At 32.5% G+C, this 23,328-nt stretch overlaps 1 protein-coding gene across 1 annotated transcript; it reads left to right on the top strand.

The window, feature by feature from the left end:
• Positions 1 to 5,695: 5,695 nt before the first annotated feature.
• LOC120189803 (ethylene-response factor C3-like) lies at positions 5,696 to 6,372 on the top strand. Its single transcript, XM_039192987.1, has one exon. The coding sequence runs from the start codon at positions 5,698 to 5,700 to the stop codon at positions 6,370 to 6,372; it is 675 nt and encodes a 224-aa protein (XP_039048918.1). The 5' UTR covers positions 5,696 to 5,697.
• The last annotated feature ends 16,956 nt before the right edge of the window (positions 6,373 to 23,328 follow it).

Below are 23,328 nucleotides of genomic sequence, written 5' to 3'. Positions count from 1 at the left end.
ATTTTAAATTTTTGAAATTAAAAAAAAATTTGTTGTTTTTCAAATCATTGTATTTTGATTAAATTATGTTATTGTTATGAAAACTATAATATATTGTTTCTCAAAACCATATTTTTTTTCAAAAGTTTTTTCAAAAGCTTTGCCCATTAGGATTGATTTAGAGAACCTTGAAATATTGAGGACTCATTTGAGTTTTGGGATTAATTGAATTGCATACATTTGTTTTTTAAATTTGCAGGTTATTCAATCTATTCTGATTTCCTTCACCATGTCTAATCCTAAACGTGCTAGGTCTTCATCTAGTCGTTCACACCGACAACCAAATCCACCTCCAAATCCTCCACCTATTCCAATTTCTAATCCTAATCCTATTGATCCTAATTTGACTATCCAAAATTCGTGTTTCAATCATCCTGGTCCTAGAAATCATCGTTTTTGGTATTATCAATATTTCGACTCTTACAAAATCCGGGAAGAACGTATTCCTTCTCGTCAAGCTATGTTAGCTATCAATTTTAAATATCTTCCTCTTTTACAAGAGTGGAAATTTGATAAACTCTTTGACCTTGAACCCATTATTTACCATCAACTTGTTCGTATTTTCTATTCTAATGCCGTTTGTGTTAAAGACCAAACTGAAACCGAAACCATAGGAATTCGTTTCTACCTTCTAGGACAATTCTTATATATTGACTCGGCTTACATAGCCAATACATTCGGATTAGATAATGAAGGGATTTCAAATGAAAAACAGGTTTTAGGATCTCGTTATAAAAGAAGGGATAGTGCAAGTGTCCTAGACCTTCATGAACGTTTTCTTCATCTAATGATTTCTTGGTGGTTTCGACCATCTGGAGGTCGTTATTCTACTCTTAGAGCCTTAGATATTTGGTGGTTACATTGTTTCGAAAACAATATTAAAATCAACCTACCTCAGATTATTTTTGCTGAAATTGTTGAAACCGTAAATCTTGTTCCTAATAAAAAACTTTGTTCATCTCTTGTTTACGGTTGTATTTTGAGTAATCTGTTTTCCAAAGCTGGGCTTAGAGTCAGTCTAGATGTCGTTTTTCCTCTTAAGAAACAAATTAACCTTCTTTCCTTAACGAGAGCGGGATGGATTAAGGATAAGGAAACCGGGGAATGGGTTCGATCTTCTACAACTACTCCGGGAGCTAGTTCTTCACGAGCTCCACCCGAAGCTGACGAAGATCTCGAGCTTGAGCAACTAATGCGAGACATCGATGAAGCTGAAGCTGAACCTGAGCAGGCCGAGGAGCAGCCCGAAGAGCAAGCACAACAATCGACTCAAATGCCTCCATATTTTCAATCTTTTATGGAGACATTTGATTACCGATATGCGACCATGGATTCGCGCTTTATTTCTATAGAGTCCCATTTATCCACAATGGGAGCTCAACAATTAGAGATTCTTCGGGAGATGCGTGCAAACAATGAAGCAACCAACGCTCGTATTAATGAACTCACTCACGAAATGGCCACTATGCGAGCTTGTTTTCCTCCTCCTAATCCGGATATATGATTAAATGTTTTACTTTGTTTTCCAAACTTATTGTTTTAACATTTTGAATATTTTAGGATGTTTAAATTTGAGGATTGTGAATTTGTTTGGATTTATGGATGGTTTGAACTTATATGTTTGGTGTGATTTATTTATTATTGCATCATTTACATCATTATTAGCAATATGACAAATTTTTCCATATCACATTATTTATGAATATTGATTACGGAACTAATGGCTAATGTTTCTCTTAATTGTGATCTTAGCAGCTTATGCATACATATACCTAATCAATTGGCTTAATATTTTTCACGTTCATTTGAATCTTTTTGATTTAACAAAAAGGGAGAGAAGTGTGTTTTAAGTGTGTGTTTTTAAAAAATGATAAATGGGAGAAGTGTTAAAGTAAGGGGGAGTAATTTCAAAACTTGATTTCAAAATCTTAAAATTACTAAAATGTTTTGTTATATCAAAAAGGGGGAGATTGTTGAAAACATTTTGATATTTCGATATAACAAATTAAGTTAAATGAATTTTAAGATTTTCCAAAATGATTTTCTAAGTATATTCGATATAATTATTCGAATATCAAAACATTACTCAAAATATTTCAAAAATCATTTTTAAACCTTACTTAAGTGTAAAATTAAGTTTTAATCTTAAAACAATTTCAAAATAATCTTTCAAAGTATTTCGAACCATTTCAAAGCCAAAAATTCCAGATTGCTCAGAGGGAACCGATTCCCCCCCATAGGGGGTACTGATTCCCCCCTGAATGGTTTGGCTCCGAGATTTCCAGAATGCTCGGAGGGAACCGATTCCCCCATAGGGGGTACCGATTCCCCCCTGTTCAACGGTCGAAATATTTGAATTTTACACTTAGGGAACTGATTCCCCATAGGGGGTACCGATTCCCCCCACGCTCCAAACTGTTTTATTAATTGTTTTCACACTAAAACGGCTATATGATCTTCACTAATCATCCCCAACGTTCAGAAGAGATTCAAGGTGTATTTAAACAAGTTCTGAAGCCCTTGATCAACAAGAAATTATAGAAAAATAAGAGAGAAATCATCAAACACCAAGTTTGTGCAAATCAAGCCAATTTTCCTTTCAATATTCATTTTGCTTTCAAGAACACCATTTGTGCTCATTTGTAATTATCTTTGAGTGTTCTTTTCTTGTTCTAGAATTGTGCAAACATCTTACCTTGTGAGGTTTTCTTGTAAGTTTGCAAATTTGTAATCTTCTCTTTGGGAAAAAGAGTGTTCTCAAGAGTTGGGGTATACTCTTGAGGGATTTTGTAAGGTTATCTCTTTGGCCTCAAAAGAAAGAACAAATTAGTGAATTTGTTGGAAAATCCTTAGTGTGGATAGCTAAGGTAGTGGACGTAGACTTTGTTTGAGAAAGTCGAACCACTGTAAATCGCTGTGCAATTACTTTCAATTTTTCTGCAAAAGCTTCCACGAAATTTTTAATTGCCAATTCACCCCCCTCTTGGCCGATTCCGTCGATCGATTAACTCAACAAATATGATTAATTTTTAAAAATTAAAATAAATTGTTAGCTTTGACAATTAAATTAATAAATTTACTTTCTATATTAATTATAATTCTTATATTATAAATCTTAATTATAATAATTTTATTAATTATATTAAAAATTTATTTATTAAACATGATTTTATTAGATTATATAAAATTAATTTAAATATTTATAAGTTTAATTTATTTTTATGTGATAATTAATTAATAATTTAAATATAATTTACTTTAAAATTTTAAAACATATAAAAGATAAATTTATTTTAGATTGAAATTTTAAAATTTTTAAATTCTCCCACTACTTATTAAGTAGTGGGAGATTTTTTTAAAACAAAAGATTGGTTTTTGAAGGAAAATTTTGTTGTTTTTAAGGAAATTTTGAATTTTTTTGGGGAAATTTTGAAAGGGAACTTTTGTCCCAAAATTGTTTTGGGCTAATTACACTTACACTCCTCCAACAATCAGAACTTTTCTATTTTGTAATTTTATTTCTTTCATTTCAATCATGATTTAATTATAAATCTCTTTTTGAATTTTCAATTCAATGTAATTTAGTCCTATATACATTCTAATTACGTTTAATTTTCCCTTCTTTCTTTAAGGTGCATAATTACTTTTTATACACACACACTTAATACTTATATTATATATTTATAAGTATAATGTAGACTGATATATATGTTATATAAATACTTATATATATATATATAAACCTGTATTTATACTTATAAGTATAATGTATAGTTATATTATATATATATATATATTGTTTCAATTTTTCATTAACTTTTAAAATGAATGCAATTCAGTATATTTTTATATTAATTTCAGTTTCATATTTTGCTATTATTTGGATTTAGTCCCTACATGTTGTGTAATTTATTTAAATATTAATTTATTAAATTTAATCCTTAAAACTATATTTTTATATGAAATTGGTCCATACTTATTTATATTTTTGTAATTTATTTCAATTTTGTCCTTAAAATTATATTTGTATATGAAATTTGCTCATACATATTTATTTTTTGATTTCATCTATCATATATCATGTTGTTTAATTTATTTAATTTTTTGTCTGTAAATTCTTGTTTATTCAATTTAGTGCTTAAAATTATATTTTATTAAAATTGACTCACAATTATTTATATTTTTTTTGTAATTTACTCCAAATCATATACAATTAAAACTGATAATTCATCGTTCATTAAAGACAAAAAATAATTAACCTAAAAATGGCCTGATGAAGTCAATTCGTTCCCAGTATGATTCAACCTGAATTTTATCTTTCAATGATGTGACCCGATCTGAATGAGATCTGACCTAAACTCCATCTGAAACTGAATTTACCTAGAATTTAATTGATTCGGACCTGAACTGTTTTAACCTAAACTGCCATCAATCCAAACTGAAATTAACCCGATCCAAACCCGAACTGAATCTGATGTTAAAATCAACCTGAAAAAGACTTGAACTGATTTGATCCGGACCTGACCCGATCTTAATCGAACCTTCAAATTGACATGCCATGACCTATATCTGATTTAACTCGACTGAAACCTAAACGATTACATGATTTTACATCCGTAATTAATAAACAAGAGTTAAAAACATGCATCCCCCATTGTCCTCTCCTTTGCTAGAGTGGGAAAAACTAGGCCAGTAAATGAACTGAACGTTCAGCGAACCGTTCATGAACCGTGCAGCGGGAAGTTCGTTTATGTTCGTTTATTTATTAAATGAACGAACATGAACAAGATTTTGCATTCGTTTAATTAAATGAACAAACACGAACAAAGAGCTCGTTCGTTCATTTACTTTCGTGAACGTTCGATTATATGTTCGTTCATTTATGTTCATTTATGTTCAAATAGAGGGCAAGTTGAATATGTTACGAAGATTATTGAAGTTGTTTGGATTTCAAGAAGATTGTTTTGTTAAACAAATTAACTTTAAGACTTTATCATGTTCATATAGCTTATTTATGATTTATATATGTTTTTGTCGTATTCGAACAAATTAAGTCTAAAGTTTCAAGTTATATTAATGAATTTTAAGTTGTTATTCTTGTTGTTTACTTTTTTTACGTTCATTTGTTGTGTTCAAATAAGTTTGTTTTTTGTGTTTGTGTTGTTCGTTTATGTTCATTTATTATGTTCGTTCGTTTGTGTTCTTTTACATTCGTTTATGTTCGTTTATCATTTAAATGAACAAACATGAACAAGCTATATTCCTTAATGAACAAACATCAATAAAAAAAAATTTGTTCGTTTATGTTCGTTTATTTATTAAATGAAATAACATGAACATACTTCTGTTCGTGTGCGTTCGGTTCGTTTACAGGCATAAGAAAAACCCCTTTATCTACTGACCAAATAATCAAGCTGACGACACATTTTGAAAGGAAAAAAAATGGTATGACCTGGCCGCCATGGCCCATTTGATCCTTTGACTCACGTGTAGCTACCTCATTCGAGGGTCCAATTAACGACCAAATAATGGTTCTTTGAAAAAACCCCTTAGTATATTCATGTATTTCACCATTCTTTCATGCTCTGTGACCTTGTCATCATTCCAATCCGCCTATATATATGTCACAAAAATAACCACATTCAAAGAGAAATAAACATGGATTCTTCATATTTCCAATACCCAAATTCTCAATTCTCATCTGAATCATCTTCTTCCTTTGTTTCTCAATCAATCTCATTCACTCACCCTCATAACCATGCTCTTCCCTTCAACGAGAACGACTCCGAGGAGATGCTTCTCCTCGGAGTCTTGAACCAAGCTCCATTAAACTCTTTAGATACCGAGTCGGTTAATAACAGAAACTTGAGAGACGAACATGAAGTGAACTCGAGAGCAAATGAAGAGAAGATTCGTTATAGAGGAGTGAGGAGAAGGCCATGGGGGAAATATGCTGCTGAAATAAGGGATTCGACGAGAAATGGCGTTAGGGTTTGGCTCGGAACCTTTGATACAGTCGAGGCTTCTGCTTTAGCGTATGATCAAGCTGCATTGGCAATGAGGGGTTCCATGGCTATACTCAATTTCCCCATAGATAAAGTCTACGAATCGCTTAAAGAAATGAACTATAGATTCGAACATGGTTGCTCGCCTGTTTTGACGATGAAGAAAAGGCATTCATTGAGGAGCAAAAAGGGAATGACGACGATGATGAAGAAGGTGAAGAAAGAGAAGGAAATTGTGAAGATGGAAAATGTGGTGGTGTATGAGGATTTAGGCATTGATTACTTGGAGGAGCTTCTTAGCATTTCCAAGAGTTCCATTCATAGATAATTACAAGATAATATTTATTCAGACATTTTTTTCACGCATCAACAACATGCATATCTTACAAACGCAACTACTTAAACTCAAAACTTCTTAAAATAACAATACTCTTCTCTACTATTAAGGTCATTCAATAGATTTGCATTTTTCGATAATTCTGATTAATTAAAAATTACTTCCATTTTATTAATTTTTTTTCAATGTTAGGAGATGTAATCATCATATTCTAAAAATATTACATTATCTGAATCGAGTTCGTTCTCTTTTTCCTGTTTAGATACGGAGGAATAAGACTTTTTTTTTCGTTGTTATTTGTAAATGTTGAAAATGGTGGAGGATTAAAGTTTTTTTTTGTTGGACATTTGAGTTTTTGTTTTGTTGTTATATGTCAACTTGTGCAACAGTGCAAGTGGACAAATAACTTTATACGCTACCTTCGTTTTCATGTTCCATTAAGATGGGACTTTGATAATAACAGTTATTGTCATAAAAATACATAGATGTTACTCGATATGTTTAGGGATTACGGAAAGTAAACACGAATCAAGTAGTATATGTAGTAAAAGAAATGTTATTATTTTTTAAGAATTAAATTTGAATATCATAAATGTTAAATGTATTAGTATTTAATGTTAAAAGGTTAAGAATGTTCTTTAAACATATACGGTACTTACTCCAAATTAATAAAAAAAATAATTTACAAAAATAACTGTAAAAATATATAAAAATAAATGTTTTAATAATTATTTTTAAATATATAAAAAATTCTAAACTTTATTTGTCTTAAACTCAAACTTAACTTTCTTATTAACAAAAACCCGTCACAACATGAAAAATTTTAAAATAAAAATAAAACTTATAAAATTAAGTCAAATCACATTAAATTAAAATAATCTGATAATCTCTAAACATGTCTCGACCATCAAAACTCAAAAATCAATCAATATTATATATTTCTTTTGAATAATTGTTTTAAAGAATATCATTGTATTAAAAGGTGTATTTGAAGCAAGCTAAATTCTAATTTGTTATAAAGTGAGAATCCAAAACCCAAAAAAGTTCTCTATAGTTTCATTTGTCTTGTTTTATTTTCTTCTTTATTTGGTAGGTGACGATATTAGTTTTGATATTAATTGTTGACGGTCTATATTTTTTATTATTTTTCATATCGTATTTTGGTTTTCCTGATCTTTTTTTTAATTTTCAATAATGTTGCCTCTATGATAAACTTTCTTCTGTCTTTATGGTACTATTTCCTCTACCTTTTGACACATTCACGGTTTTTTTATTGGTCATTTAATTGTTTTTTCTTTCAATTTACTTAAGGTTGGATTTGACAATGTCTCGACTAATTAAGATTACGTTTATTTGTTATCCTGGTGATTTTCCGTGCTTTGGACCTTTTGATTGCATTTGGATACACAGTTTGCATTCGAAGATAGTTTTCTCACGAAGCTGGACTTTGATTTGCGATTGTTAGTGATTTTTTAATAGTTTGATCCATGTTGTGGTTCATTTGTGATGCAGTTAGATATGTTCGTATCAATCTTTTGTTTGAGTCTTTTTGGATGTGTTTTAAATATTTTCCTTACATGGTGCTTGTATGATTTCGAGTGACTAATATTTTGTGTTAGTTATTATGAGAAAAAATGTCATATTGTATGTTTAATTTATATTTATTGTTGTAAACCTTTTTTACTATTTTAGATATTTGCTTCTTTTAATAAAGTAATGGCTTTTATTTGTGTAAAAAATTAATTTTCCGAAATTGTGAGGGGACATGACCCCTCTGAACCTCGTTACCTTCAGCCAGTTATTGTTGGGCCTAATATGTGTATGGTCAAGGTTCATCTATTTTATTCATCAGACAATTTGAGCTTGAGTAGCGATTTTAGAATTAGATTGAGAATGAAAATGAATCAATCATTTTTAAAGTGAAAATCTTTTTTCGTACCTGAAATTTTATAAATTCATTCATTTCTAAAATTTTTAAAAGTTCGCTCCAACATAAAATCATGCGTCCATCCTTGGTTAAATCACTTGTGTTGAGGATCTTTCGAAGTGGAGGGTAAAATTCGGGGTGAACGTTCAATTCAGCCGCGTCGAGTTAAATTTTTTTTAGTTATTCAAGTTGATAAATCCTATTTTATAACTCAAACTTGATTTATAATTTTTTTTATTCAAGTTGAGTCGAATCGAGTTGTTTGAGTTTCAACTTAAATTTATTTATAAATATTTATAATATTATGACACAATTTGATTTTAATTTAACAGTTTTCTATAATCATATACAATACATATATATTTCTTCATATTATTTGTCTATGTGGTATACATATATTATACATAGTCAAAACATTCAACTCCAACTTGAAAAATCAATCCACTAATTATTAAAAAAGTTTAAGTTATTCGAGTTCTATTTTATAGTTTGACTCAAATTTAAAAATATTTTGAGTCAGGTCGAGTCGAAAGATCAAATTTTTAAGTCGAGAAGAGTTTTACTCACCCCCTAGATATGACAGTGGGGTGATGACTCCAGAGATATAAAATAATCATTTTATTAAGACTTGAATAGACATTCTTTTTAAAACATATTGTCATCTTTTCGATGTTTGAAAACGTTAGACGTTTGTCTCCCAAATTATAACAATAACCGTTCACTACTAGCAACACTACTACAATAAAAAAAGACACATTCAACATTGTCTTTTCTTCTATCATCGGAACAATAACGGTTCACAAATTAGTTCTAGCTTATAAACACCTCCCAAAGTTTATGTTTTCCATATGGGACCCTAAATATAGCTTAATTGGGGGTTTGGACCCTTTTCTCTGGGCTTTATCATCATTTACTGACCAACTCGTTTCAATTCCAATTTCATCCATCACAGTTCATTGTGGGATAACTTTGATTAATTTGTGTACAGATATCATCTACGAGACATATATTATTACAGTAATTTGAAATATATTTGGGAAATTCCCAATACCCAAGCAACAAAGCACATACCCAATTATAAAACAACGCAAATAACGCCACTGAGTTAACTCCATCATTCAGCTGGAACTTAAAACCTTCCACAGCACTAAAGTTCAAAAGTTCTAAAGATTGTCGTAACCGGTTTTTGTCCGGGCACAAATTTTTTTACTCGGCGGGAAATGTGATGTGAATAAATGATTTTTAAAATAATTTGGGAGTCGACATCGACCTTTTGGGTTAGGTAGGTCGAATACCTAAAAATTATATTTTAAAAGAGTTTTTAAGAAAGCATCAATTAAAAGATAAACTGATCTGCGTTTTAACCAAAAATTCGTTCTTTTTAATAATAAAAAGGGATTCGTGGTCGGTTACGTTTAGGGAAGGTTTAGCACCCCTACAACGCCCAAAATTGGTACTTTTTAATTATAAATTGTCTCTATTATTAGAAATTCAAAAATTCAAAATATATTTAATTTATAATTCTATTATTTCAAAATTATAATTATTAGAAAAAAATAATTTATATATATTTATAAATAAAATATTTATTTATTTAGAAATATCATAAAAGGACTTCTAGGTGCCTTAAGACAGCTCTTTTCTTCGATATTAATAAATAAATGACTAAAACATTTTCTTAAGATAATAAAAATTTATTTTAATATAGTAAGATATTTATTTTAAAAAAATATCAGAAAAGGGCTTCTAGGTACCTTAAGACAGCTCTTTTCTTTGATATTAATAAATAAATGACTAAAACATTTTCTTAAGATAATAAAAATTTATTTTAATATAGTAAGATATTTTAAAAAAAATATATATCAGAAAAGGGCTTCTAGGTACCTTAAGACAACTCTTTTCTTTGATATTAATAAATAAAAATAAATATTAAAATTTAAATAATTTAAATAAAACTAAATTATAAATTTTATAATGTTTAATTATTTAAAATACCAGAATAGGACATCCAGTTGTTTTAAGACTGCACTTTTCTTTGATATTGAAAATAAATATACATTATCATTTAATATATATATATATATATTAATTTATGTGACTAATATGAAAATAATGATAATATAAAAGTAGTAACAAATTAATATTATAAATAAATAATATTTAAAATAAATTTAAAAGCAATAATATTAAATTGCAAAATATATAAAAACAATCAGGATCAAAATGAAAAGAAATAAAATATTGGTGACTAAAAAGTAAAATATTAAAATTAAAGGGTATAATTTGAATTAACAAAAAAACTTTATGCTAATAATGTAATTTAACCTTATTTAATTAATTCGGGTTAAAAAATAAATTATAAAAATTATGAAGGACTAAATAAGGCATTTAACCTAAATATATGTATAATACAGGTAAGGACTAAATTAAAATAAAATAAAATTATAAGACTAAACTAGAATAATCAAAAATCAATTTCAGTGACTAAATTGTAATGATTACAAACTTGGAGCACTACGGACAGGTTTTACCCTCTTCTCAAAACGCACCGTTTCATCATGAAACGACGCTATTTTGTATCAGGTATAAAATACCCCAAACGACTGGCCCTTCGGGCCAGCTCTCATTTCTTCTTATTTCTCTCCTCTCTCTAGCTGAGAGAGTTTTGTAAACTCTCTCGCCTCTCTCATAGTTTCCTTCGCCGGAGGAAACCATACAACAACCGGTCGCCGTATTTTGCCATCGGTACCACCGTCAGCCACCATCTACGGTGACCGAAAAATTACAAAACACCCCCAAATCGATGTTGTATTTACCCTAAAGCCCAATCTAAGGTTGTTTTAACCTAAAAGCTTACCAAACGTCGTAGATCTGAGATAGTTTCCTTCGATGTTTCGGTTCTCCGATGACTCGTGGAGGCTCTCACGACAGCGATTTCCTCGGTAAGTCTCTTTTTCTCTTCTTTCGGTTTGTATTTTCTGGGATCGTTGGTGTAGTTCTTGCTTTGTTGGTTGCTGTGTTCTCTGGCCTGTTCTTTTTTTTGCTACTGTTCGCTGTTTGTTGCTCTCCCTTTCTATCTCCTCGTTTGTTTCTCTGTTGTTCTTCGTCTATTCGCTGCCTCTTTTTTTTATTTGCAGGTATGGTGAGGCTTTTATAGCCATTGTTGGAGCTTGTCTCAGACCGGTCCTAAGGGTGTAAGGCTCGGTGAGTCACCAAGCTATGGCGGTGACTCACCATAGAGCACTGATTTGGTGAGGGAGGTAGCTGGCTTCTGGAAAGCTCGGCGAGGCTGGCGTCGTGGAACCAACAGCGTCGGCAACAACTGGTTGGACCATCTGGCAGTGGAGATGGCGTCTAGACGAAGCACCTGACAGAAGAAAGTCGGTGGGTCTGGTTGGCTTCAGGGGCGCCGCCGCGTGGTCCTTAGGGTTATGATAACCTAGGGTTTCTTACTGGAGCATCTGGGGACCGTTGGATCAAGGCCAGATCCAACAGTGGTGAGCAAAGGCGGCTGGGAGAAGATTCTGAAAACCCTAGAAGGGTTTTGGGTCATGTTTGGGCCTGGATGTAACCGGGTTGTAAATGATTTGTAATTGGGCCTATAATAATAATAAATTATTTATTTAATAATAATAATATAATAATAATAATAATAATAAAACAAAATAATAATAAATAAAACAAATGAAATAAAAAAAACTAGTGTCTTCAACTGCCCCTCTTTGTTCATTCTTGTGTTAACGAGAATAGGGCAAAGACGAAAAGACAATAAGTTTTTTTTTTCATTTGACTTCACTTGGTTATGATGGAAATGTTGAACAAGTTCTTCTTCTTTGGGATTAGTTCTTCTCATTATGAACTTTTCCACTGGGGATGATAATTTGTCTCCTTTTGTAATGTAATTTAGCAAAAAGTTAACAAGTTCTTCTCATTATGAACTCTTTCACTGGGGATGACAATTCATCTCCTTCTGTGATGTAATCTAGAAATGTTGATGCTGATCTATTTCCTTCTGTGATAGAATCATGCAAAATATTGAACAAGTTCTTCCTTCTTCAGATGAGTTCTTCTCATTATGAACTCTCTCTGGAAAAGTTGATCCATCGAGTGATGAATTCGAGCAAAAAGTTGAACAAGTTCTTCTCATTATAAACTTCTTCTTTCTTCTTCAAATGAGTTCTTCTCATTATGAACTCTACTTGGCAATGCTGATCCATCGAATAATGAATTCAAGCGAAAAGTTGAACAAGTTCTTCTCATTATAAACTTTTTCTTCCTTCTTCAGATGAGTTCTTCTCATTATGAACTTTCTTTGGAAGAGTTAATCCATCGAAAATGAATTCAAACAAAAAGTTGAACAAATTCTTCTCATTATGAATTTCTTCTTCCTTCTTCAGATGAGTTCTTCTCATTATGAACTTTCTCTGGAAAAGCTGATCCATCAAGTGATGGATTTGAGCAAAATGTTGAACAAGCTCTTCTCATTATGAACTTCTTCTTCCTTATTCAGATGAGTTCTTCTCATTATGAACTTTCTCTGGAAAATCTGATCCATCAAGTGATGGATTTGAGCAAAAGGCTGAACAAGCTCTTCTCATTATGAACTTCTTCTTCCTTCTTCAGATGAGTTCTTCTTATTATGAACTTTCTCTGGAAAAGTTGATCCATCGAGTGATGAATTCAAACAACAAGTTGAAAAAATTCTTCTCATTATGAATTTCTTCTTCCTTCTTCAGATGAGTTCTTCTCATTATGAACTTTCTCTGGAAAAGCTTTAAGAAAAAACATTCTGCACTGTAGGGCTTACAGCTGGCCCGAAGGTTTTGAAAACATCAAAAAGCTCCCGAAGGCTTTTTTTTTTGGAAACATCATGCACTGTAGGACTTACAGATGACCCTAAGGCTTTGAAAACATCAAAAAGTTCCCGAAGGCTTTTTAGAAACTTCATGTATTGTAGGACTTACAGATGTGAGAAATAGTTTACTAAGTAAGAAACTATGAAAATCGTTTTCTTACTATTCAACAATTTCATTTTTAGAAAAGATTGAATGAGAAACTATGAAAATCGTTTTCTCATTATTTTTCAAAATAACATGTTGATTGGGTAACATGCCCCAATCTCAAGATAATGCTCACTCTTGCGGATTACGTTCATCTATTCTTCAGATGTTTGCGTGATTCCTGTATTTGTGGTTTTGAATACCTTCTTCTTGTAAGGTATTTTTTACCTTGAATCTTCTTGTTCTTCCGAAGGTCTGTAAAACTTCATGTTTGAATGCACTCAGATGTATCAATGTGATGCATTGTCTATTGTGTAAATGATATTCTTATGAATGCATGAATGTTGATGCAATCTTCATTCGACTTCAAAGTGGTGAACTTGGTCTTCCTTCACTTCATCCTTTATTGCCAGGGTTACCTCTGGATATCAGTGTAGAAACTTATGCTATCAAGCTTTCATTTCTGCAGAATCATCTGATTAACTTGTATCTCGGCGTCTTCTTAACTTCATTTAAGTTTCAGAAGAAATGTTTCATTTGTGAAACTCTTGCTGTAGTCAAAATTATGACCCTGATGCCCCATTTTGTCTTGGATAAAACCAACTTTCTTTGCTTCGACTTGTGTAAAAATCCAATAAATCTTTCATCTTTGAAAAGAGAATCTATCATTTTTTAAAAGAGAATCTATCATCTTTGAAGAGTGTAGATGTAGATATGCCTAACTCAGCGGGGATTAATTAGGGGAGTAGAGTCTGTTCTGATTTGACTTTTGAAACACATCATAAGGAGAATTTATCTCAATTACTTTCATGTCCCCATATTATCAGATCTCGAATAAGGCAACTTGGACCATATAATGTCGAGATGCTTAACAACAACCTGTCGTTCAATCATAGTTGGCTCCACTAGTTTCTTATTGTTAAAATTTTTGCTTCCCTTTTGTGGAAAGAAATCTTCATTATATCTTACTTCTAATCTTGGGGTTGAAGAAGACAGATTTCATCTTGGATCAATAAATGGAAACCATATGATCGTAACATTGGTTTAGCATCAGAATAGCAGGTTCGTAAAACATTTGACAGCGCATTCATCCTTTCCTGTGGCTTTTGCTCAGATGTTCTTAAAACATTTGACAACATATTCATCATTTCCTGTGGTTTCTGTTTAGATGTTCGTAAAACATTTGACAACACATTCATCCTTTCCTGTGGTTTCTGTTCAGATGTTCGTAAAACATTTGACAACACATTCATCATTTCCTGTGGCTTCTGCCAAGATTTCTCAATCATTGAAACTCTTGACTAATGTTCAAAGCTTTTGAATGACGTCACAAGACCACTTGAGAACAAAACTCAGTGGGGATTCAAGTGTAATGTTGGTATGACCAAAAAGTTAGTCAAATTCACAAAATGTGCTGGTGTCGAATTGAATAGGAGATACCTAACAAATCTTGATATCATCTCTGGAAAAGGAAAATGTGATACTGATCATGCTTTCTTTCATAATGAGCATTGTAGAAAGTAGAAACACTTCAGCTATAAGATCAATGTACAGAAAGATATCCGTGGAATTTTTGCAGCTGGGGATGAAACACAAATGATAAAACCAAAATAGATGAAAACTCAGTTCACCCTGGCTAGCAATGATGATCCCAATAACAACGGGAATAACAATAATATAAGTGAGAGTCGAGTCTCCCTTTTCGATGTCATCAAGTAAGCAAAACTGATGTGAAAAAATAGCTTCGTAACCTCAACAGTATGGTTGAAACTAACTGACAGGAATCTCAAAGAAATATTTTCAATTATCACCGACACGGATAATGCAAAATTCAAAGCTGAGATCTTCAGGAATTGAACCCTGGATCGAGTAGTTTGCCTGGGGGACCATCTTTATTCATGCAACCATGATGTAGCTTAACAAAGAATACGCTGTCATGTGATACATAGTTAAGAAGATTGGGTACTTGAAACCATACTTGCTGAGTAGATATTTGTTCAACAACATGATCATAATATAACTGCTTGATGAACGAAACAATTATGTATAGTCAGCTCGACTATCACTGTTTCACCATTTTCATTCTTCATATCTTTCTGTTTCATTGGAAATATTTTCTCAAATCAATGATCTTTAACACATGATGATATGGGCCTTCAGCATGCCCCACATGGATCTGTCTGAAAGAACCTTTAAAATGCTCAAACATTTGCTGATACAGATATTGAAAGTGTGCTCAACATTATTTCTTGTTGAGATGAGCCTCCAAGAATGCCCAAATATTCATGTTGTTGTGAGCCTTCAAATTGCCCCAATATTCTAAAAATGGGCCCTCAAGACGTCCCTCTAGATTTGTCTGATTCACTCTCAAAGTTTGTATGACTGAAATGTCATGATCCCCACGAGGTCCAATTTTGAAAATGAACTGTTGTAGGTACTTGTAGCTTTATTTGTGCCCCAAATCTATTTATCTTGAATACTCTCATTCTGGTGTCACTAAACAGTAGTGTTATCAAGTAACTGAAATTCTCTTCATGTTGTCACAAACTTAAGAAGTATTCAATCATTCTGACAGAAACGTCTGAGATATATGTCTTCTGAATGATGTGACAATTTTCTATATCTGGAGGGATTTAGTCAGACAGAGCAGTAAAAATAGCTTGGTAATCCGTTCCAAGCTGACACAGTGGCTTATCATCTTTCACTGAAAGCCATCTCTGAAATATACTTTTCTGTGGGAGAAACCAATTTCTGCAAACAGTAATCTGATGCAATAGCAAGACTACATATACAGTGATACATGATCTTCAAAAATCCACACCCATGCAACATGTTGATTCTGATAACAACTCATCTGATTATGAAGTGATCTTTTAGGATGATTTCACAGATATTGATAGTTCTTCTGATATCAAGGAAATCCTGAATTCTGATTCTGATGAGGAGAATAAACTGTTATTCTTGACAAAAATGGGATTCTAAGAGGCTGAGGCTTCAATAACTATGGAGAGATGTGGTCCAGATTCATCAATTGCAGAGTTGACAGATTCTGAATTCATCAATTGTAGGGTTGACAGATTTTATATGTGCTTCTCAAATGGCTAAGGCTGCTGACGCACTTCTTTCAGGAGAAGATAGGAAGCCATTATGTAATGACCCCAATTACAAGAAAAGGCAAAACTTGGGCTATGATTTTTGAAAAGGAAGAATCAGAGGAAGCTTGAAAAGAAGCTTCTTAATGAAGACGATCATGCAGTTCATCTTTCAATTCCAATGATTGGTTCTGGGGTTCCTACCGAACCAAATCAGATAACTCAAAGAACACTTCCAGAAGATGCTATTGGGCCTCCTTATTTCTACTATGAGAACGTGGCACTTGCTCCAGTTAATGTTTGGACTGGAATATCACAGTACTTATTCGATGTAGAGCTAGAATTTGTAGATTCGAAGCATTTTCATGCTGCTACACTGAAAAGGGGCTATATTCATAATCTGCCAATTGAGAACAGATTTCCTCTTATCTTGTTTTCTCCCCGCACTATACATGATGTTTTTCCATTTACAACAAACTGGTGACCTTCCTGGGATCCAAGAACAAAGTTGAACTGTTTAAAAACATGTAAAGGAAGTGTCAAATTGACAGAAAGGATCTGTAAGGCTCTTGAAGCTTATGACGATGAGCCACCTTCGAGTGTCCAGAAGTATGTTCTTGATGAGTGCTGAAAATGGAATCTGGTATGGGTTGGAAGGAATAAAATTGTTCTATTTGAACCTGATGAGGTGGAAATGCTTCTAGGTTTCCCTAAAAACCATACACGAGGATCTGTATAGAGACATGTTCCATGGTGGTATCAATGTCCTGTCTCTTTTCTCTGGGATCAATGATGCAGAAGTTTCCTTTTTACTGTCTTGGCATACTTTTGAAAACAGATGTGCAAGAACTGAATGATGATCGGTTGGAGCAATTGATGAGTAGATTTAACGGACTCGACCTTGTTGTCGGAGGCATCCCGTGTAACAACCTTAATGGAAGAAATAAACATCATTGTGATGGGCTTGAAGATTTTTGTTGGTGCATTTACTTGCAATGATTGCTACAACAAACTGTCTCTTCTGCTGCTCCAATATATCCCACTCTTTTCGCATCATGGAACGATTTAGTTGACAGTAAAACTGGTTATCTTCAACTTTTGGAATTCTGTAACCAATGTTACCCTATATAAAAGGCCTATAAGGATAGATTATGTTCCAATGTCTTGTTCTGTGCCATAAATCCTCAAATTCAAATTCAGCAATCTTCTGAAGGACATAATGGATATAATCTTGTCAAGGAAATTGATCAGCATGGAAAAGGTAGCAATGTTGTATCAAGACTTGAGTCAGTATCACGGTATAACCAGAGTGCAGGTAGTGACTTGTTCATGGCTCTATGATGTAATCTTATAGAAAACATGAATTTATGGTTGGGGAAAATAATTTGTCTGGTGATGCTTATCTCCCTCAGCATGAGATAAACGATAATCTTTCTTGATGGATTGCTAATAATATCATAGGAGAGTGTCACAAGTTTAATTCTCCAGACTTTCTGGCTTTTTGGACCACTTGCCTTCAAAAATGTGAAGTGCTTCATTATTATGGCCTCGTTCATTCTTTTTCTATAACAGAGGTAGAACATGCATCAACTTGCTTCAAGGACCTTTCTCATTTGAGACTGCCCTGTTTGAAAATATTTTTTCCTCCTTTGTTTATTGAAGAATGAAAGAATTTTACAAAGTATTGCCCTTCTCAGGTTCACAATAGAATCAGATCATAAACAATGAGTTTAATAAATATCAAATAAATCAACTACACTTTTAAATCATTCAAAAATCATAGTCCTATGGCAAGTGTCAAAATTATTGACTGATTTGAGGTGTAGGTTGATTCTGGTAAAGTAAGGTCTCTCAGGTTCTCAGGTTAGTCCAGCATATATGTCTCTTTGGGCTTCCATTAATTTGAAGAAATGGTTGTTATGCTCATCTTGTAAAGATGCTTCTCGTTTCCAGACTCTCATGAACGTCTTTGGGATGTGCGGTGTTTCATTAAGATCGTCTCTTATGTCATTGTTGCACCATTCATTATTCGAGCCGCCTTTTTTAGGTTTTCAACTCGAATCCTCCTTTGGTTTCAAAATGTTATTTAAAAATTTACATCTTGAACCCCCCCTTTATCATTTTTCATATCATGCATTAAAGATTTTAAAAACCAATTTTTGTAAATAAAAATCAATCTTGGGAGGCGGAATGAATTCTAAAGATATCATCTTTTACTTAGAAATTCATGTATGATTAGAATGGACTTTTCAGGTACGTAACGTAGGCCATGGCTTATGGTTACGAAAGAAAGGGATAAAAAGGCCCAAATAAGTGTTTAAGGGTAATCAAACCAAGGATCAATTCATTCTGATGCCATCAATCTTGCCTTGCTTAACTTGGATCTGCTTTGTTGGGGATTTTTCCATCATTTGGATCCCTCTAGACTGCCAAATTTTGGATTCATTTCCAATTTCTCATATCTTCAGCATTTCTTGCTCTTCTTGTTCGTACTTGATCAACCTTGTAACTTGAGGCTCAATAAGTCACCCATCTTGATTCAATTTTCCTTTTTCTTCTTCTTTTTTTTCTTTTTTTTTTCTTCTTTCTTTGCTGGATGAGTATAATACTTCAATTTGCTTTGAGCACCTCCTTTTCCTTTTGCATTTTGGAGGTTTTCCATTATTCTTGATTGGATTGATCTTCAAGCACTCTGTATTTGACATACTTTGTAGTTCAAAACTTTCATGACTTCATGGAAACTTGTCTTCGTAATAAAACTGTATTGACAATCTTTATTCTTGTGAGCCAATATCCTTTACCTTGCCCCCCAATGTAGAGGGTGATCCTTGGTTAGGGTTGAATTAGAAGAAAAATTATTCAGGCTCAAATAGGGACAACAAAGGATATATATATATATATATTAAAGGATAAATGAAACAATGTCGTTCATCATCTCATACACAGAAACCTTTGTAAAAAGAGGTATCCACAGGGGAATGAATATTCAAGATTAACTTTATTTACATGAAAAATGTAATTAATGCATGATATATTTATTTCAATCAATCACTTTCCCCTTCTTCTTTGAGTATGCCCTAATCACTCGAAATTATCATCAATGAGTTGGTCCATGATGCCTCATCTCGTCTCTTCTTGCAGTAAAATTCACGAATAATTGAAAGTTTGGTTCTTTTGAGGTCTTTTGGTTTATGATGGTTTTGTGTTTGGAAGGACAAATGTGTGACTTTTAAAGTCATGTATATGGTGGAAGGGATAATATCATAAACCAACCAACTCTATCCGAGAAGGTAAACATCTAGAGTTGATGACTCAAAAACAAGTAGAGACATTTCTTCAGAATCTCAGATAAATGTAGTGTCAGGATTTGGTTTTGGTAAGGGTCGAGTAATTGGCATTGGATGGGATATTGAAGATATAGTTTTACCACTTGCCAATAGATCTATAACTCTTGAAAAATTAAAAGAATATTTAATCTACTTGATACTCAATAATCTCAAGATTAAAATTTGACTCATTGCTCATAACCATAAAAGAAACACATTTATTTATTGCACAAAAGGCGGAGAAAGGAACAAAAAACATATTCAAACAAGATGCTGAAAATAGAAAGTACTACAGTGGTAGATAACACTTCCACTTGTTTATGCATTATTACTCCTCTATTATTGGGTGTGTACTTGGCCCAGGATTTTTATCCTTATTTGCCCCCCATTCCTTGATCGTTTCTTGTGTCAAGACTCCTTTGTCGACGAGCGTCTCTATTTCCTTTAACAGTGACCAACAATTCCCTGTTGAATGTCCAGATACTCCCAAGTGAAAATTACAGAAGCTATTTTGATCATAGCAATGGGCATAAGGCTTTGGTGACACCTTCACCAATCTTGGTGTAATGTATTGACCTTTAACCAAATGAGGGTACAGGTCTGAGATAGATTCTTGAAACACCTTCAGAGGTTTTCTCGCTCGTGAGGCTATCACTTTCTTTGATCGTTCTGAACGAATGAATGCTCTCATGTTATCGAGGGGGTTGTGAATACTCATTTCAGCTATAACTGGGGTAGTGTTCACCAGACTCCTTAGATTGCCCCTTGGGACCAAATCTTGAATCTGTCTTGAATTACCATGCTCTCTAATAGGTTCTTGATCATCAGACACTATCACATCGAACTCATCATTATCATTCAGAACCTTATTCATAGCCTTTACAGCGGGATCCTTTAAGGGTTTCTCTCCATGGAGTACAACATTTATCAGGTCCATCAGTTTTGTCATTTGCTCTTTTGAATCATTATGGGAAATTTTTTCTTGATCAATCATCTCTTGTTGAGTCTTGATAAGTTACTCTTGTAGTTTCTCAATTCTACCAACCCTTGCTAAAATCTCATTCATGGTTCTTATCCTTGTTTAGGAAGACCAAGTTAGCTCCACTTTGATTTCAGAAATTCTGTCATGGAATCCTCCACGAATTACTCTCATGTTTTCATGTTTAAATGTATGTAAAATAGTTTAAAACCAAATGTAATTATGTAAAAATGAAAATGTAAATACAAACGTAAAAAATGCAAAGGTAAATACAAATGTAAATGCAAATGTAAATATGTGAATGTAACAATAAAAATGCAAATTGTATAGTACAAAAGCAAATATAAAAGTATAAATGCACAATGAAAAATGCAAAGATGCAAAATGCAAATGCATGTATGAAAAGGTGTTTACTCAAGAGTGATCATCTTAGAACAGATTTCATTGAACACCAAAGTTTCGGTACATCAAACAAAACTTTACATATAAGGATATCTTTCACTCCTAACTTCTCCAAAGCCCAATTAGTTTCCATTCATACTCAAAAAGTTGAGTCTGCAGTCTGCTTCATCTCCTTGTAAAGTCAGCTAAATATATCATTTAAGAATCATATTGCTTGTCTGGACTGCAACTTCTTCCATGACATTCTCTTTCATCTTCTGTATCAATTCTTGGAGTTGCTTATTTTCCCTTGTAAGAGATCCTTTCTGTCCAAGAAGTTCTTGAACAAAAGCTTCATATAAGTTGCAGTTCTTTTTCAGCTTGGTGACCCCTGTTATCCACTCTTCTAAGGTACTTCCTAGGCCAGCATTTTGAAAGGCTTGACTGATCTTCTGAAAATCTTCATGCATGGTTTTCATTTCTGTGCTCAATTTCTTGTTTTGGTCGTTCAAGTCCTTCAAATAACATGCTTGAGCTTCATAAAAACCTCAACTACTCTGAATGTCCCGACTGATACTCTTACTGTAGACTGCTTTTGGTATCAATCTGGTAGGATCTTTGTGTAATACTTTTGGTATTAATATAACCGGTTCTCTATGTACAGAACTTCCCTCGATCTTTGTAGTTTCTTCAGGATGTCTTTCCTTGGCCGCATCATATTTTGTTTGATCATAAAACTTGTTGTCCATTTACGATTTCTTTCCAATATGATGAACAGTCTTTCCAGTAAATACCTTTTGGTTATGCCATGATCATGCAATGCAAACAAAAGAAATCAATATGAACAGATTAGAGCAATATAACATGCATGAAAAAATAAGAAAAAATAGAATAAATAGTACCAACTAATGGAAAAAATCTATCTATCAAGGTATAAATCTTAACCTTATGCTTTCTAGTTCCATGATTTGTTTGGAAAATTTAACCTAACCGCATAATTTCTAGTTCGCATGCATTTATTCAGGAAAAAGAAAAGGAAATAAAATAAATTAAAAGCTAGAACTTATTTCTCCTTGTGTATACCTACTGACAAAATTTCGGCATGGTTTCAGATCAAGAGAGTTTCTAGGGTTTATTATATACAGGTTTTCAGTTCTAGGAGTAAAGGTACTCGAACTGTCCTTGTTGATGCCCCCTTGGGCTGTCAACCCTCAATCCTAGTCCATTACAGACTTAAATGGATCGAGTTCAATTCGAGGGGATACATTTCTCTATACCTGACATGGAGAATAAATTCTCACGAAGACATTGAGCATATGAACCCCGAAAGTTACTTGCTAGGTCTGACACGGAGAATAAATTCTCATGAAGACGTCGCTTTCACTCCCACTTAAAAGGGACAAACTCAATTATAGAGCTTTATGTTATGCAATGCAAGTGTTGTGTGTGAGGAGAAATGTTCAAACCTCTAACAGACAAATAAAATAATTAATACCTTCATAAATAAAAAATATTAATAATATAAAAATAATAAGTAATAAAAAATTTGAAAGAAAAAATTAAATATATGAATTTTTAATTTCCAACTGATAGAGACAATTTATAGTTAATTTTAAAGTTTAACGGTCCCCAGCGTAGTCGCCAAGCTATCGTAACCGGTTTTTGTCCAGGCACAAATTTTTTTACTCGGCGGTAAAAGTGATGTGAATAAATGGTTTTTAAAATAATTTGGGAGTCGCCATCGACGTTTTGGGTTAGGTAGGTCGAATACCTAAAAATTATCTTTTAAAAGAGTTTTTAAGAAATCATCAATTAAAAGATAAACTGATATGCGTTTTAACCAAAAATTCGTTCTTTTTAATAATAAAAAGGGATTCGTGGTCGGTTACGTTTAGGGAAGGTTTAGCACCCCTACAACGCCCAAAATTGGTACTTTTTAATTATAAATTGTCTCTATTATTAGAAATTCAAAAATTCAAAATATATTAATTTATAATTCTATTATTTCAAAATTATAATTATTAGAAAAAATAATTTATATATATTATAAATAAAATATATTTATTTAGAAATATCAGAAAAGGACTTCTAGGTGCCTTAAGACAGCTCTTTTCTTCGATATTAATAAATAAATGACTAAAATATTTTCTTAAGATAATAAAAATTTATTTTAATATAGTAAGATATTTATTTTAAAAAAATATCAGAAAAGGGCTTCTAGGTACCTTAAGACAGCTCTTTT

Source organism: Hibiscus syriacus, unplaced genomic scaffold, assembly GCF_006381635.1.
Source record: "Hibiscus syriacus cultivar Baekdansim isolate YM2019G1 unplaced genomic scaffold, ASM638163v2 tig00116959_pilon, whole genome shotgun sequence".
Taxonomy (NCBI): domain Eukaryota; kingdom Viridiplantae; phylum Streptophyta; class Magnoliopsida; order Malvales; family Malvaceae; genus Hibiscus; species Hibiscus syriacus.
The sequence above is the reverse complement of the archived record's forward strand: the minus strand, read 5'-3'. Positions and strand labels throughout refer to the sequence as shown.